The following is a 17,670-nucleotide window of genomic DNA, read 5'->3' as shown; positions in this document are numbered from 1 at the left end:
CGGTGCTGGAGGCTCCATTATTCTCTATGTGGAGTGCGGCTCTGCGGGTGGAGGTCGGTGCTGGAGGCCCCATTATTCTCTATGTGGAGTGCGGCTCTGCGGGTGGAGGTCGGTGCTGGAGGCTCCATTATTCTCTATGTGGAGTGCGGCTCTGCGGGTGGAGGTCGGTGCTGGAGGCTCCATTATTCTCTATGTGGAGTGCGGCTCTGCGGGTGGAGGTCGGTGCTGGAGGCCCCATTATTCTCTATGTAGAGTGTGGCTCTGCAGGTGGAGGTCGGTGCTGGAGGCCCCATTATTCTCTATGTGGAGTGGGGCTCTGCAGGTGGTGGTCGGTGCTGGAGGCTCCATTATTCTCTATGTGGAGTGTGGCTCTGCGGGTGGAGGTCGGTGCTGGAGGCCCCATTATTCTCTATGTAGAGTGTGGCTCTACGATTCGTGACCCCCGTCACGTGACGAGGGGGGCCCACAGAGTCTGAACTGCCCCGGGCCCTGGCTACCCTTAATCCACCCCTGAAGCCGACTGCAGAGCCAGTGTCGGCGGCGGGGGTCGCGGCTACAGCGGCCGTTCTGTAGACTCAGAGCGGTGACTGAACTGGCGCCGCCTCCATGACTGAATACCGAATGCTGGCGGGAACAATAAAGATCATTTTCTCTCCGCTGCATTATGATGTGTGTAGGCGCCAGACAGCATCATAAACCTGTAAAAAAACAAAAAAATAATGGCCGAAACCAACTCCAGCCTCGTCCCACCACGATCCCCCTACACGCCGCTCTGTGTCCGCACTGTGCTACTACCGTCCTGCTCATATAGTCACATTATACAGATCTTTTCTACGTATCAGGCTCCTCCCATGCACGTGACTGATCACATGATCACAATTTCCAAAGGTCCTCCAGCCGTGTGACACAAGAGCCCTTGTGTCTCTTCCGGTGAATGTGATTGGTCGCACTGTCAGACGTCATCACAGGTCCTTTATCCACTCTGGATGTGACGCGGCGGGGCAGCCTGTGAGGTGAGTGCCGTATGTACGTGGCGGAGTACGCGCCGGTATAAGTGTCGGCAGTGACTACGAGCTGAGCGCGACAGTAGTGTGTCACCTCTTACTGCTGTCATACATGGCTTGTGGCCGGCGGTGCGGCGACCGGGTCTCTGCTTGTGAGCTTTCTGTCAGATCGCCATAGAAATGTATTTCCATATAAACTCCGCCCACAATATTGGCCACAGACCCCATAGTAACAGCCAAAGCCCCCAACCACAGTACCCCCCATATGCCAGCGTCAGCCAGAGAGCACACCCATATAAAGTGCTAGACAAGAGTACCCCATATACAGTGCTAGCCAGAGAGCACACCCATATACAGTGCTAGACAAGACTACCCCCATGTGCCAGCGTCAGCCAGAGAGCACACCCATATACAGTGCTAGACAAGAGTACCCCATATACAGTGCTAGCCAGAGAGCACACCCATATACAGTGCTAGACAAGACTACCCCATATACACTGCTAGCACAGAATACCCCATATACAGTTCTAGCCAGAGAGCCCACCCATATACCGTGCTAGACAAGACTACCCCCATGTGCCAGCGTCAGCCAGAGAGCACACCCATATACAGTGCTAGACAAGAGTACCCCATATACAGTGCTAGCCAGGGAGCACACCCATATACAGTGCTAGACAAGACTACCCCCATATACACTGCTAGCACAGAATACCCCATATACAGTTCTAGCCAGAGAGCCCACCCATATACCGTGCTAGACAAGACTACCCCCATGTGCCAGCGTCAGCCAGAGAGCACACCCATATACAGTGCTAGACAAGACTACCCCCATATACACTACTAGGACAGAGTACACCATATACAGTGCTAGCCAGAGAGCACACCCATATACCGTGCTAGACAAGACTACCCCCATATACAGTGCTAGCCAGAGAGCACACCCATATACAGTGCTAGACAAGACTACCCCCATATACACTGCTAGCACAGAATACCCCATATACAGTGCTAGCCAGAGAGCCCACCCATATACCGTGCTAGACAAGACTACCCCCATGTGCCAGCGTCAGCCAGAGAGCACACCCATATACAGTGCTAGACAAGACTACCCCCATATACACTGCTAGCACAGAGTACCCCATATACAGTACTAGCCAGAGAGCCCACCCATATACCGTGCTAGACAAGACTACCCCCATGTGCCAGCGTCAGCCAGAGAGCACACCCATATACAGTGCTAGACAAGACTACCCCCATATACACTACTAGGACAGAGTACCCCATATACAGTGCTAGCCAGAGAGCACACCCATATACCGTGCTAGACAAGACTACCCCCATATACAGTGCTAGCCTGAGAGCACACCCATATACAGTGCTAGACAAGACTACCCCATATACACTGCTAGCACAGAGTACCCCATATACAGTGCTAGCCAGAGAGCACACCCATATACAGTGCTAGACAAGACTACCCCCATATACACTCCTAGCACAGAGTACCCCATATACAGTGCTAGCCTGAGAGCACACCCATATACAGTGCTAGACCAGACTACCCCCATGTGCCAGTGTCAGCCAGAGACTACACCCATATACAATGCTGGCCCAGACTACCACCATGTATCAGTGCCAGCTAGAGATTACCACCATATACTAGTGTCAGCAAGATAACACACCCATATACAGTGCTAGCCACAGAGTACCCCCATATGCCAGTGTCAACCAGAGAGAACCCCCATATACACTGCTAGCACAGAATATCCCCATATACCCGTGTCAACCAGACAGCACACCCATATACAGTGCAAGCCCAGACTACCCCGTATATCAGTGCCAGTCAGAGTACACCCATATACAATGCTGGCCCAGACTACCGCCATGTATCAGTGCCAGCCAGAGATTACCGCCGTATACTAGTGTCAGTAGCACAGAGTACCACCATATACTAGTGTCTGCAAGAGAATACACCTATATACAGTGTCAGCTAGAGATATATAGTAATGTCCCCATCCTGATTGCCATCATATAGTAATGTGCAGAAAAAAAGAGTAATGTCCTCCATCTTACATTAATGTATAAGATGACTATTACTGATCAGAGTGCTGCGGTTCCCACGGTGACAGTGTGAGCCCCCACAGCTGTGATTGGAGGTAAAAAGTTTACCTCCGGTCACAGGCATCGGCTGTTGGAACAACTACTCCCATCAGCCGGCGCCTGCTGTCACTGATAACAGCGAGAGCGGGTGCCACTGATGATAAATAAAAAATTCTAAAAAATTGGCATAAGTTCCCCTGTATTTTTGATATCCAGACAGGCAACACTGAAAGCTGCGGGATGCAACCCTCAGCTGTCTGTTTTAGCAAGGCTGGTTATCAAAAAAAGAGGGGTCCCACACCTTTTTTTAAAATTATTTAAATAAATAATGTAAAAAAAATGGTGTATGTTCACCCTCAATTTTGTCAACCAGTGAAGTTAAGGCTATGTGCACACGCTGCGGATTCACCTACGGATTTTTCTTTGCGGATCCGCAGGTAAAATGACCTGCGGTTTTCCTGCGGATTGGCCAGCGGTTTTCCCCTGCAGTTTGACACCTGGACAATGGAATAGGTGTCAAACCGCAGCGGAATCCGCAGAGAGAATTGACATGCTGCAGATTTCAAACCGCAGCTTTTCCGCAGGGAAAAATCTGCAGCATGTGCACTGCAGATTTGAAATACCATTGACTAACATGGTGCTGTACTATGTCTGCAGAACTGCTGCGGACCCGCAGAGGCCAATCCGCAGCGTGTGCACATACCCTAAAGCAGACAGCTGGGGAATGCTATTCTCAGGCTGATAAAGGGCCTTTGATATTGCCCCCCAGCCTAAAAATAGCAGCTTGCAGCCATCCAGAAAAGGCTCATCGATTAGATGTGCTAATTCTGGCGCTTTGCCTGGCTCTTCCAACTTGCCCTTTGGCGGTGGTAAGTGGGCTTAATATTAGCGGAGTTGATGTCACCTTGTATTGTCAGGTGACATCAAACCCACGGATTATGATTTGGACAGGTGTCTATAAGACACTTATCCATTACTAATCCTATAGTTGTTTGGTAAATAAAGACACCGCAAGTATAATGTCCTTTATTTGAAATAAAAAAATACGATTTTACTTTTTTATTTAAAAATAACAAACACAGTTATACTCACCTAACATCCATTCCATTGAAGCCATCGTCTCATTTAAAAAACAGAAAATAATAAACAACAATAATACTTGCCTAACACCCATTCCATTGTAGCCATCGTCTCCTGTAAAAAAAAAAAAAACCAAAAGTAAAAAACAATCATATCCCTCACCTGTTCCATGTTTTATCCTACGCTGTAATCCATGTCTGCGATAAATAGTTCTCATTGTGAACGGTGCCAAGGTGTAATCGTCCAGGCTGAAAACCACTGGAGAATGGGTTGCTGTGAACCTAGTGTCAGTGACTAGCGGTGAGAATTTCTCATGGTGAACTCAGTGATCTCAGTGCTGCACCATGAGACTTTTTCTCACTGTGCTAGCAATGATCTCACTGAGGTCACTGCAGTACATTGGCCTGGCTGGGAATGTAGCCTCAGTGACCTGCGGTAACCTCTATGACTTCACCTATTGTCACTGAGGCTGCCCTCGCAGCAGCTCATACTCCAGTGGTTTTTAGTATGAGTGTTCCCTTCTTGGCACCGTCCAGGTTGAAAACTATTTATGGATGGATTACGGCGTGGGACAGAACGTCGGACAGGTGAGGGATATGGTTGTTTTTTTTGTCTTTTTACAGGAGACGAGGGCTTCAATGGAATGGGCGTTAGCTGAGTATAACTGTGTTTATTATTTTTAAATAAAAAAATTAAAGTGTTTTTTTAATTTCAAATAAAAAACTTTATTCTGGCTGTGTGTTTATTTACAATGCAACTATAGGATTAGTAATGGATAGGTGTCTCATAGACGCTTATCCATTACTAACCCGTTGGCTTGATGTCACCGGACAATACAAAGGTGACATCCCCACAAATATTAACCCCCCTTGCCACCCCCACAGGACAAGTGGGATGAGCAGGGTAATGCACCAGAATTGGTGCATCTAATAGATAGGTGTAGGGCCCTCACCCTGGTTTTTTAAATTATTTAAGGTTTTTAAATTATTTATTTAAATAATTTAAAAATACGGCATGGGGACCCCTCTATTATTGATAACCAGCCATGCTAAAGCTGGCAGCGAAGGATTACAGCACACAGTTGTCAGTTTTGCCTGCCTGTTTATCAAAAATACAGGGGAACTCGCGTCATTTTTAAAAAAAATGTATTTGTAGCGCAAGCGCTGGCTGATGAATACTCCCATCAGCCGACGCCTGCTCTCGCTGTTATCAGCGACAGCAGGCGTAGGCTAATGGGAGTAGTAATCCCATCAGATGACGCCTCTGTGACCGGAGGTAAACTTTTTACCTCCGGTCACAGCTGCGGGCTCACTTTGTCATCTGACAGCAAGGGAGCCGCAGTGCTCTGACCGGCAGTAATAATCTTACTGCCAATCAGAGACAGTGTTTGCCGCCCTGTCACCGCCATGACAGTGTGGCAATCACTGGATGTTCGGGACCCCCATTTATCTGAATGGGGTCCAGGTTTGGGTACTGTTCTTGTACCCGATACAAACTTTTTTTTAACTGTTCGGCCGAAACCGACAGACCTAAATATCCAGGGGTTTGCCCATCACTAATAGTATTGTCACCTGATCTCACTCCCTTGGGGAGCAGTGTATTCTTCCTCCTCCACAGCCGGGGCGGTGCATGGCAGCCACGTCATGCGCGGCCACAACAGAAATATCGGTGTCCGCTGCCGGCCTCTGATTGGCTGGTACTGGTATTGGTACTGGTACTGGTATTGGTACTCAATACTTTTCAACTGAATGCGTGTTCGAAGAGCGTTTTAATTAACAAGAAACAGCCCCAAACTGCCAAGAGATCAGTGCGCCGGTTGTTTATTTGTAAGTGATTCATTGAATCTCCTGTTTATATGAGAGATGGATGTCTTGCTAGGATTTATTGATTGCGCCCTTATTTTTTGGATGGATTTTCAAATGAGAAAAGAAAATGGGGGCGATGTAACAAAGGAAAAGTCATGTCGCTGCCTATGTCAATCCATTGGATTGCACTTCTCAGTTTTCAAAAGGGCCGTGGAAAATGAAATCAGGAGCCAGTTGTCTTTGCAGCACACAGTGTGATCTTTGTCCCTGGTCTTAGGAGTGTGAACCAGCTGTACATGGCAAAGTAGAAAACAAGGTACAGGAATTGGAACACTGCCTGTAAGCCTCTGTTCACACCTGTACCACAACACTACGTGACCTGTCGTATGGCTGGTCACAATCACTTCTAATGTGATTCCATGGAGATTTCTATCTTTTTAATGGCAAGAATAGTACATTGATAGCTTAAATTTGCTAGTGGGAAGCCAAACCTATAAAGGTGCACTCAGTTCAGGAAAACTATAGTCTCGAGTTGGGAACCCGGTTTATGACGTTCATAGGTCACTTGGACAGGTATTGTCTTCATGAAGCAACCCCTTTGAGCTGCTGGACCCAAACTGATCGTCATTTTGTCTGTTAGATTTTGTCCTTCTAGAATAGCATCCTATTTTTGCTGTAGACCATGGAAGGTATGAATTTTAGATGACTATGACACCTGTTTTGTTCCTCTGTATAGCCTTAGTCACCATGTCCAGTAAAGAAGTGAAGGCTGCACTGAAGAGCGCCAGAGAGTCCATCAGGAGTAAGGACTACAAGGAGGCACTGAAGCACTGTAAGGTAAGAGGCATCGCATGCTCCCCTCCTGAGCCAATAATAGGGGTTAGGCGTTGTTTTTTACTGCATGTAGAGTGTTTTCTTGCTGCACATCACATTTACTCCTAAGACCTTACAAAAAGGAATGAGCCAACATGGCTGTGTTGTCTCAATGTGAATATGCTGCAATTTATATTGTAGGTTTTTTTGTTTGCAAAAATACTGTAACATGCAGGGAGTGAGATCTATTCACAGATGACAGTAATTTGCATTTTTTGTTGCTTTATTCCATTTATAGGCTGCTCTGAAGCTAGAGAAAAATAACTACAATGCCTGGGTTTTTATTGGATTGGCAGCGTCTGAGCTGGAGCAACCAGACCAGGCCCAGGCTGCATACAAGAAGGCTGCAGAGATTGAACCAGAACAGTTGTTGGCCTGGCAGGTAGAGTATGGGATTGTTGTGGAGACCATCAATAAAGAAAAAAAATAATCATTCACTGACAGGACAGGAAAGCCAAGCTTGCTGCAGGTTGATGTTAGTTTCCATGGACAAGTTTGTCTACGAGCTTAAAGAGGTTGTCCTCCTTTGAAAAGATTTTTCTTCTTATTTATATGTATGTAATTGTGGCTAAAAATCGTTTTTGGGTTTCCTTAAAAATGTTGCACCATTTGCCTTCTGTGTCCTCTGTGTTGCACTGTATATTGCTGGCTGTAGTATGAGTTTAAAGGGTTATCGGGGAATATTTAAATTTTTTTCTTATAGGCCTAAGAACTGACAGGCAAGTAGTTGCTGACTATCTGTCCTGCCATCGGTAATTTCTGCCCACTCAGAGACGCTCCTGCCACTGATTCTGCAGCTTCTGGTGACGTCGTATCGACAGAGCAGCTGCTTCACTTCCGCTCTGCTCTAATCATAGGGCGCGACTGCCATTGTCATGCTGATTGACAGCTGGTTCACTGCTGCCTAACTGCAGACCGTCAATCAGCATGAAGTCAGCAGGCGACAGATCAGCCCGGAATAGCTGCTTTCTTGACATGATGTCAAATGAAGCAGCTGAATCGAAAGCAGGAGCGTCTCTGAACGGGCAAAATTTCCTGCTGGGCAACCACTTGTATGTCAGTTCTTAGCCCCATAAGAAAAAATAAATAGTCCCAGATAACCCCTTTAACTGAGAATCTGCTATGACTGTCAATATTATGAAAAAATGGCAACAATATCCAGAATCAAACATTTTATTTCCTTTTTTCACTTCACCATAAGTATAGTGAGTCAACAGTGTTTCATTCCCAAATGAAAGATTCGTCTTTGTCAAGCCATAGCTTCGATTCTAGGTGCTGTTGTCGTTCTTTCACCTTATGGATAATCGACTGAGCATCGTCTTCTTTTTGACATTCCTGCATCCCGATATATTCCATAAATAAGACCGATGTTGTCCCATTTGTTTGTTCTCTATGACGGCCTGACATGGAGTTTGTAACTCTTTTTATCCGTCTTATTCTGGGATCCTTTCAGCTGATTTGTGACCACAGACCACATCAAAATTGAATTTGCAGCAAAACAAAGAACCCAATAGTGAGAAAAGGAGGAAAACCTGAGTCCAAGCTACATAAAAAGTATTTCTCCTACACCTCATTGGGGGACACAGGACCATGGATGTTATGCTGCTTGCCACTAGGAGGACACTAAGTGAACACAGAAAAAACTAACTCCCTCTCTGCAGTATACACCCTCCGCTGGCTGAGATTGACCCAGTTCTTGCTTAGTGTCTGTAAGAGGCACCCCATCGTTTTTATTTTCAATTTTTTTTTTTTCTGTAAATTTTTATTTTTTTAATTAACGGAGTGAAGGGGGCGACGGATCTCTTTCGAGGGTCCGTTCACCCCCGAACCACCAACAGGTGAAAACGTGGAGTTTACCTCCCCGTACCCTCTCCTGCGGCATGCCTGACTCTCTGTGGCGACAGTTCCTTCACGGTCCCGATCTCCCCACAATGACAAAGGGCGAGCACATGGAGCGTCTCCTTCGTGTCCTCTCCAGGGCACAAAAATCTCATGGCACAGAGGCCCCCACCTGATGGCGTCCTTCAGCCCCATAGCCTGTCTATAGGGAGGATGGATCGAGGCATATACCTTTAAGAACGACTCCGGCTCTGCTGCATCGCCTGGGAGGATGAGGCTTAACAGCTGGTGTGCCGGACAGCGTATCCTTACGTAATCCCCTGCAATGGAGGTACGGGGTTGGTTTCTGGTCCCTGGGAGGAAGCACTGGCCTGGCGCCAGCGGTGGTCCATCGGTGCCCCGTCGCGGTTCCATTTTTTCTTTTTTTCGACGTTCAGCGCCTGCCCCAGAAATTTAGCCCCCGGCTTTTCAGCCGGACTAGGCCGCAATTTACTTCCACCGCTGGGGCAGCCGCCCACGTCCCTGGCGCTTCTCGCTCTGAACGAGAAGCGCCCTGCTAGTCTCGGGGGCCATATTTTCTTCAGCAGCCTGCTCTGTGACGACTGCGGGAGCACACTGACTGACAGCGCCAAGTGACGCTGCAGGACCACCGACCTCTCTCCTGGGGACATAGCAACAGGACCTTGGGTAAGCTGCATCTGCCTGAGGAAGAAAGCTTAACCCCTTCTCTGTGCAATTATACTCTTTTCTCTGCAGACCAGACTCTGCCTTTAACCCTTTGAGGGCACTATGTATCGATCTAAAGAGGCCAAAAAGGCTAACAAAAAACACTGTTTTTTACCTCTTGTGCTACTTGCAATACTGCCATGCCCAGTGCTCATACTACTCCATTATGCACGGATTGCGACCCGGCCTGTGCTCAAACGCCATCCACCGCCGCCGCCACCACCGTTCCCACTGTGTTTAGTCCCCCTGAGTGGGCTGCGTCCCTGTCACGGTCTGTGGAGTCCCTAACCAAGGCAATAGACTCCCTCCAGGGCTCCTCTTTTAAGTCAGAACGTCTCTTTGCCGACCACGGAGTGCTCTGTGTTATGATTGGGTCACCGAGGAGGAGAGCAGGACCAGGCTAAGCCACAGAAAACCAGAGAGGTTGGTAACTAAGCGGATTGCAGACCCCTGATCCTATCCACACAACTAGCAGTATCCGTGGAGCGTACCTACGATGATCCTAGACGCCTCGACACAGCTGGAAAACTAAATAAGCCTAAAGCAAGAAAGGGGAAATCTAAACTGCCCCAGAGCAGACCCCAAACATATATTGTCGGTGAGACAAGATGAAAACACAAACGCAGGTAGGAAAATAGACTGAGCAAACGATGGGGCCCACAATAACTAGACAGGACAGGAAAGGAAAGACTCTGTCTGCAATCACGCAAAAAAACCCTGCAAAAAATGCCCAACACATCTGATAGAAAAATACTGAAGTCACTAGACTTCGCCCACTATATCAGCACTTTGGTATATTCTGAAAGCAGAGCAAAAAGAGGTCAATCTAATAAGGGACAAAAACAAACTGGCACAAGCAGTAACATAGCGATAGAAGTTCAGCACAGCCCCAGCCGGAGCTGGCTGATCACACAAAACTGAAATAGACAAAACCAGATCAAATGTGAACAATAGCAAAAAAAACACTTAGATGAGCATGCAGGGACTGAGCTGGAAACTAAGACCTCAGGAGGCAGGAAAAATCACCAGCAGGGATAGAGGGAGTCGGCTGTCTTAAATCCAGTCAGAAACTCCAGATCTCCAGTCTTCCTCCTCATTATCAGGTGGCAGGCCTTTGTTAATTAGATCAGCTCCACTACCTTCAGTAACCACCAGAGGGAGCCCGGAAAGAGAACTTGCGACCCCTCTGTCAATATAACCAGCTCCACTACCTTCACTAGTAACCAGAGGTAGGCCATAAAGCGAATTCACAACAACTCTGGCAGGTTTCTAGAAAACGGACCCATGACGTGTCCCCCGATCACGCTCGCGCTTCGGCATCTGCGAGTTCTGTCTCTCGTTCTCACTCTCCTGACGTTTGCAGCGAACATGACTCTGAATATGAGTCTGACACATCATTAACTCAGGACCACCGAATGACCAAGAAACACTTGATTCTCTTATAGAGTCGGTCAACAAGATTCTGAGGTTGGACGAGGAAAATATTTCCGCTCCGGAACATGTTGTGTCCTTTAAGAAGACTAAACGTGTGCACAAAGTATTTGCTAGCCATCCTGAGTTTAAGGGCATTGTCCGGAGACATAGGAACTGGCCAGATAAACGGTTCTTAGGTCAAAAGCCTATTGAGTCTAAATATCCTTTTGCTCAAGATCTAATGAAGGATTGGCTACAATCCCCTTCAGTGGATCCTCCTATATCGCCTCTTGCTTCCAAAACGCTCCTATCCGTATCTGACGGTTCTTCAGTCAAAAACCGTCAAATTGACTACCTTGTTCGCTCAGTCTTTGAGGCTTCAGGAGCGGCGCCCTTTCCATCTTTCGCGGCGACTTGGGTGGCTAAGGCTATGACCGCTTGGGCAGAGGTGTTAGTCACAGCCACTCAAGATAGCAATCTTCCCCCAGAGGCAGCCAGCCTCGCCAGTCAGATAGCTCATGCAGGAGACTTTGTAGTTAAAGCTTCTTTAGATGCCGCCAGTTGCGCTGCACAGGCAGCTGCAAATGCAGTTTCCATTAGAAAGGCCCTATGGCTCTGCGACTGGCGGGCAGATTCCGCTTCCAAGAGATCGTTGACTTCTCTGCCTTATCAAACTGGTCGCCTATTTGGAAAGAAACTGGATCAGCTCGTTTCTGACGCTACCGGACGGAAGAGTAAATTCCTTCCCCCAACAAAGGCCCGTCCGTCCGTTTCGGAATCAACAACCGACTCTGTTTCGGCCTTTTCGCACCAATTCCAGTTGGTCCTCCACAACCTTCTCTTCTGGATCAGGTTGGCCCCCAGGTGGAGACAGAGGTTCCCAGGTCAAGGGCATCTGGAATTAAAGGAGCCAGATCCCATAGATCCTTTACACAATAACTCGTTGCGGTATCCGGCGGACACCAACAAAGTAGGCGGTCGTCTACTTTCGTTTCATCAAGCCTGGCTCGCGGTCGTCCACGATGAGTGGGTCAGAGAGCTCATGTCCTCCGGGTACAAGATAGTTTTCTCCCCCCCCCCCCCCCCCCGACACGTTTTTTCCGGTCCTCCCCTCCCAAAACAAGGACAACAGCTTTCCTTCAGGCTGTAAGCGCAAAGGGACGGAGTCATTATTCCAGTCCCTCAAGACGAAAGATTCAAGGGTTTTTATTCAACCCTATTTGTGGTTCTGAAAAAGGACGGATCGATGCGGCCCATACTGGACCTCATGCTGTTAAACAAGTTTGTCAGGGTACTGCGATTCAGAATGGAATCTCTCTGTTCAGTTGTCGCCTCCATGGAAAGAGGACAGTTCCTAGCATTCATTGATATCAAGGATGCTTACCTTCACATCCCAATTTTTCCGTCCCATCAACAGTTCCTACGCTTCGCAATTCGCGAGGAACGCTTCCAGTTCGTTGCCTTGCCTTTTGGCCTCACCACCGCCCCCAGACTCTTTACCAAGGTCATGGCAGCTGTCATGGCCATTCTTCACATTTGGGGAGTGGTGGTACTTCCGTATCTGGATGAGCTACTCATCAAGGGCCCGTCCCTTTCAGCCTGCGAGGAATCCGTAGGTATCACGGTGGATACACTTTCTCGCCTGGGCTGGAAAATAAACTTCGAAAAGTTTTCTCCAGTTCCGGCTCAGCAAATTTCCTTCTTGGGAATGATCCTGGACACTTCCCACGGGTTGGTCATTCTCCCTCCAGAGAAGGCCTTGGCCTTACAACAGGGAGCACAAATTCTTTCCCGCCCGGTTCCTCACTCCACACGCTTCGTTTGTCTCTGCGGGTCAATCAAACCCTCAGGTGGTGGACGCTGAAGTCCTCCCTGAACCAAGGAAAGTCCTTTCTCCCAGTACGTTGGTTGGTGGTGGTCCATTCGAGAGTCGTGTCTCCCCATCAACACCTTGGAGATAGGAGCAATCAGGCTAGCCCTACAGAGTTTTCACCATCTCCTCGCAGGTCACCCCATCAGGATCCAATCCAACAACGCCACGGCTGTGGCGTATATCAACCGTCAGGGGGGTACCCGCAGCAGGACAGCCATGCACGAAGTGAGTCACATCCTCCGTTGGGCCGAGACCAACCATTCTGCCATCTCGCTCGGCGATCCACATCCCGGGTGTAGAGAATTGGGCGGCGGACTTTCTCAGTCACCAGGGCCTCGCCTCAGGAGAGTTGTCTCTTCATCCAGAAGTTTTTCAGCAGATTTGCCGTCGCTTGGGGACTCCGGATGTGGATCTCATGGCGTCAAGACTAAACAACAAGGTCCACTGGTTTATTGCCCGGTCACGCGATCCATGCGCCATAGGACCAGGCGCTCTAGTTCTGCCATGGCATCGGTTTTGACTCCCGGACATTTACCCCCTCTTCCCTTACTCCCAAAGGTCATCAAGAAAATCAGAGCAGAGGGGGTACCAGTGAACCTAGTCGCACCGGACTGGCCACGCCAGTCATGGTACGCGGAACTAGTTCAACCTGTCGTCGACGTTCCCTGGCGACAACCAGATCGCATGGTCCTCGGAGTCTTACAGGGAGCCCCTTTCGAACCACTGCAGGAAGTATCACTAACCTTTCTTTCTTGGAAGGTGGTTTTCCTAGTTGTGATTACGTCAGACGAGTTTCGGAGTTGGCGGCCCTGTGCCAACCTCCATTCCTGATTTTTCATCAGGACAAGGCAGTTTTGAGGACGTCCCCATCTTTTCTGCCCAAGGTTGTGTCTTCTTTTCATCTCAATGAGGAAATTGTTTTGCCTTCATTCTCTCCGGCACCAGTCCATCGTATCGAGAACGCTCTTCACACCCTGGATGTGGTTAGGGCTCTTATATGGTACATCTCGCGGACGGCTTCCTTCCGCAAGTCAGATGCCTTGTTCGTGCTTCCAAAGGGGCATAGGAAGGGTCTAGCCGCTTCTAAGGCCACACTAGCCAAGTGGATTCGCTCGGCTATTCAGGAGTCCTACCGTGTTAGGGGCACACCTGTCCCCGCAGGGATTAAGGTGCATTCTACTCGGTCAGTGGGGCCCCTCTTGGGCCATTCGGCACTAGGCGTCAGCAGAACAGGTCTGAAAAGCTGCGACTTGGTCCAGCATGCATACTTTTACAAAACACTACCACATTCATTCTCAGGCCTCTGCAGATGCAGCCCTTTGCCGGCGCATTCTGCAATCGGCAGTACCACAGCTGTAAGCCAGTGGTACATGGGGTATTAGCAGTTGTGTTGCTCCCCACCCAGGGACTGCTTTAGGATGTCCCATGGTCCTGTGTCCCCCAATGAGGCGAAGGAGAAATAGGGATTTTTGTGTGTACTCATCGTAAAATCCTTTTCTCCTAGCCAATCATTGGGGGCACAGGACCCACCCTGTTATCCTATTGGCTTGTTGTCTCATTCTTAGGATTTGACATAGTTTATTGTTTCTTGTTTAATGCTCTTACTGCTTTGTCACCAAACTGGGTCAATCTCAGCCAGCGGAGGGTGCATACTGCTGAGGAGGAGTTAATTTTTTCTGTGTTCACTTAGTGTCCCCCAATGATTGGCTCGGAGAAAAGGATTTTATGGTGAGTACACACAAAAATCCCTATTTTATTGCTTACAACAGACTCATAATAGAGCGGACACTTAAAATACAAATATCTGGTGTAAGCAATAGGAGTGACATGTAAATACGGTCTGATTGCTGCATTCTCCTCATTTCTTACTTCCCCCTCTTTGCACATTGCCATTTTAAGTGTCTGTTCTATTATGTGTCTTTTGTATTCAATAAAATGTATACTTTTTATGTAGCTTGGCCTCAGGTTTTCCTCCTTTTTTCTTTCTATTAATGAGTCGCTCCTACAGCTTATTTCTTTTGGGTCTTATAAGCTTTTTTATGCATAAATGATTTGAAATGTGCAGCATTGTTAATGAAACCTATTTACAGAAATTATTTATAGCCCCACAGATTTGTGACCACAGATCACATCAAAGTTGATGTTGCAGGAAAGCATTTGCAGAAATGAATTATGCATGCAGTTGAGTTATAAATGCCTGCAAATATGTACAACCCCTTTCATTTCTTCATTTATTATCAGACTCCTTGATATGCAGTTTCCAATATGCTACTAGTTTCTGAGTTTTATGAATCCCCCACTGCGGCGGCATAGCCCACTGTAGTTCCCCTTTGTTTTCAAACTCTCATACTCCATGTGATTCACTCCCTCTTCCTTTTCAGTATGCCATATCCTTACTCTTATACTATGCAGCCTGCCCTCCCTAAATACTTGAATGCCCCCTCCACCTCTACATTGTGATCTGCAGTTTGCTGCTCTTTAGCCTCTTCAAGCTACTATTTGTAGCACCAAGAGAAGGAGGATTAGAGCGGAGGGAACCCACACAGCCAAGAGGACTGTGCCATGGGCTCTATGTCCAAACATGCAGAACAGCAGCTGTGTGAAGGAGTTAGGCTATGTGCACACACTGCAGATTCACCTGCGGGTTTTGGCCTGCGGTTTTGCCCTGCGGTTTCACACCTCTACTATGTTAAAGGTGTGAAACCGCAGCAGAATCTGCAGAAATAATTGACATGCTGTGGAAAAAAAAAACTGCAGCAAAATTGCGCGGAAAAAAACGCAGCGTGAGCACAGCGGTTTTGAAAACCCATAGGCTAACATGGTAAAATACCTTGTCTGCGGAACTGCTGCGGTTCCGCAGGGCCAAAACCGCAGCGGAACCGCAGCAAAAACCGCAGCGTGTGCACATAGCCTAACACAGACTTTGCAACAGCAAAACGTAAATATTTAATGACTATTTAAAAAGTTGGTTAATTTTCCATTCAAGAAGCAATTGAATAAAATTCAGAATTCAGTGTAAAAGTGGCCATAGGTATCAGTCTGTTTCATACAAGCAGCATATTCCCAAATTTAATCCATTAGACTTTCTAGCTTCTGTGTGACCCTGTTTTAGGATTCCATTTCTGCTTCAAGAATAGTAGCTTGTACATGTCCCCTCCAAATTCTGAAGTGCTGCAAAATATGCAGACACCATAGAAATAAAAAAAGAATTAGGTTAAAATGTTATGGCCGATAATCTCATGCACATTTCCATCGTAATGAGTCACTCAGTCATCTCTCCTCCGGATGTGGAGTGTAATTGTTGGCTCGCAGCTCTCGGGAGGCAGTATAATTAACTAAGCAAAACTAATGTTGCTGAGAATGATTTCATCTGCCCAATAGTGTTTCCCTTCAATACTTTCTCAGATCTATTTGCTGGGTTCGGAGTGTGCTGACAGCATCGCCCTGTACCACAGGCTGATCGATGTAGATTAACTGCTTATCAATTGGGTTGTCAGACATCATATCCTAATAAACCTCCCAGGCAGCGTCCCAAGTTTAGCACACAGATTTAGTATGTTTTACTACTGATCCTATTTTATTTTTTTTTGTTTCCCATTTTTTGTAATCCAAGTTCCGCCTTCTCACACAAATTTCATGTACTCCCATACTATCATTATAGGTTATGCAGCTTATTAAAATCAAAGCATGAGCAAAGTGCAAGTTCTCCCTAGAGGATTGTTCTGTCCTCCCTAGGTGCACATAGCACAGTCGGAAAACCTCGGAGATAGAGAATGTAATCACATTTAATGTGCTGGCCCCATTAAGGACCATAATCACAGTCATTATTTATTGACTATTACATCTATTACGTTGTTTTATCTCTATCCTCCGACAGAAGTGTTATTCTGCTAATTGTGTAATTACTTTTAGGAAGCGAACACAATATTACTATGGTAAGATTTCCGCAGAAAACATTGGTACGGGAGAACCCATAAACGTGATTGAACTAACAGCAGCTACATATTCACAGTAACTAATAGAGTTGTTTTATTTATTTATTTTTTTTTACAATTTTGTTACCTTTTCCGTAGGGGTTGGTAAACCTATATGAGAAGGTCAACCAAAAAGATTTTAAAGACGATCTACCGAACGTGTATCAGAAATTGTTGGAACTTTACAAAAGGTAAGTATTGATAAGCCTTCATTTCATTACTCTTCTTGTTTTATCAAAGTCTCTAAGATATTGATATGATATTACTGATGTTGATTTGGTCTGGCTGTACGAATTTAGGGACCCTCACAGATGCTCAGAACAATGCTCAGAACACTTCTACCTAGGCACTGTATAGAAAATCTCTACAAAGCCCTATTTAAATGAATGAGTTATTGCTGTAACTCATGAACAGAGCGGTACTCCTTTAGGAAAAAAGTCTAAATTATTATTATTTGTTATTATAGCTGGTCTGTATGCTTCGAATGTATGGTGTGTGGTAGTTATGGGTTGTCGTTGATTACATTTTCAGGGCCTTAAAGTGTACCTGTCAGCAGTAACCTACACACAGCGTCAGGTTGGTGCTGTTATACTGATTAAAATGGTACCTGGATGATGAAATCTGTCTTTGGGTTGTTGTTTAATCCTTATTTTCCATTTTGAATTAATGATATGCTCGTTCCTCGGGGCGGTCTGTGGGGTGGGCTACATGTGGTGCTCTGCTTAGGTATTCTCAGTATGGCTTCTGAGAGGTCACTGATCCCTCACTGACCTGCCCCCTAGTCTACATAATGAATATATATATAGATCACCTGCACCGCCGCATGATCACATGTGTCATTCATTGGAGGTCATTCTTTTATATCATGCTGTAAATACATTCACCAGGAAAAATTTGTCTGAAAATGACGCCGGCCACGCCTGCGCCGCTGACGGCAGCACCATCTTGGAGGAGGATATGTCTTTTTTTTTTTTTTCTCTCTCTAG

At 46.9% G+C, this 17,670-nt stretch overlaps 1 protein-coding gene across 4 annotated transcripts in view; it reads left to right on the top strand.

Annotated features, from left to right (window-relative positions):
- Positions 1-863: 863 nt before the first annotated feature.
- SKIC3 (SKI3 subunit of superkiller complex) overlaps positions 864-17,670 on the top strand; it is a 262,730-nt gene continuing 245,923 nt past the window's right edge. For 3 of the 4 annotated variants that reach the window (XM_073590811.1, XM_073590899.1, XM_073590727.1), the window contains exons 1-4: positions 864-1,013; positions 6,723-6,823; positions 7,098-7,241; positions 16,784-16,875. In XM_073590811.1, coding sequence (XP_073446912.1) covers positions 6,734-6,823; positions 7,098-7,241; positions 16,784-16,875 — 326 coding nt within the window. In that variant the 5' untranslated portion in view covers positions 864-1,013; positions 6,723-6,733. Of the gene's footprint in view, positions 1,014-6,722; positions 6,824-7,097; positions 7,242-16,783; positions 16,876-17,670 lie in introns of those variants that run through there. The other variant, XM_073540938.1, reaches the window with a different exon arrangement.

Source organism: Dendrobates tinctorius, unplaced genomic scaffold, assembly GCF_039654945.1.
Source record: "Dendrobates tinctorius isolate UK_male_01 unplaced genomic scaffold, ASM3965494v1 ptg000003l, whole genome shotgun sequence".
NCBI lineage: Eukaryota > Metazoa > Chordata > Amphibia > Anura > Dendrobatidae > Dendrobates > Dendrobates tinctorius.
The sequence above is the reverse complement of the archived record's forward strand: the minus strand, read 5'-3'. Positions and strand labels throughout refer to the sequence as shown.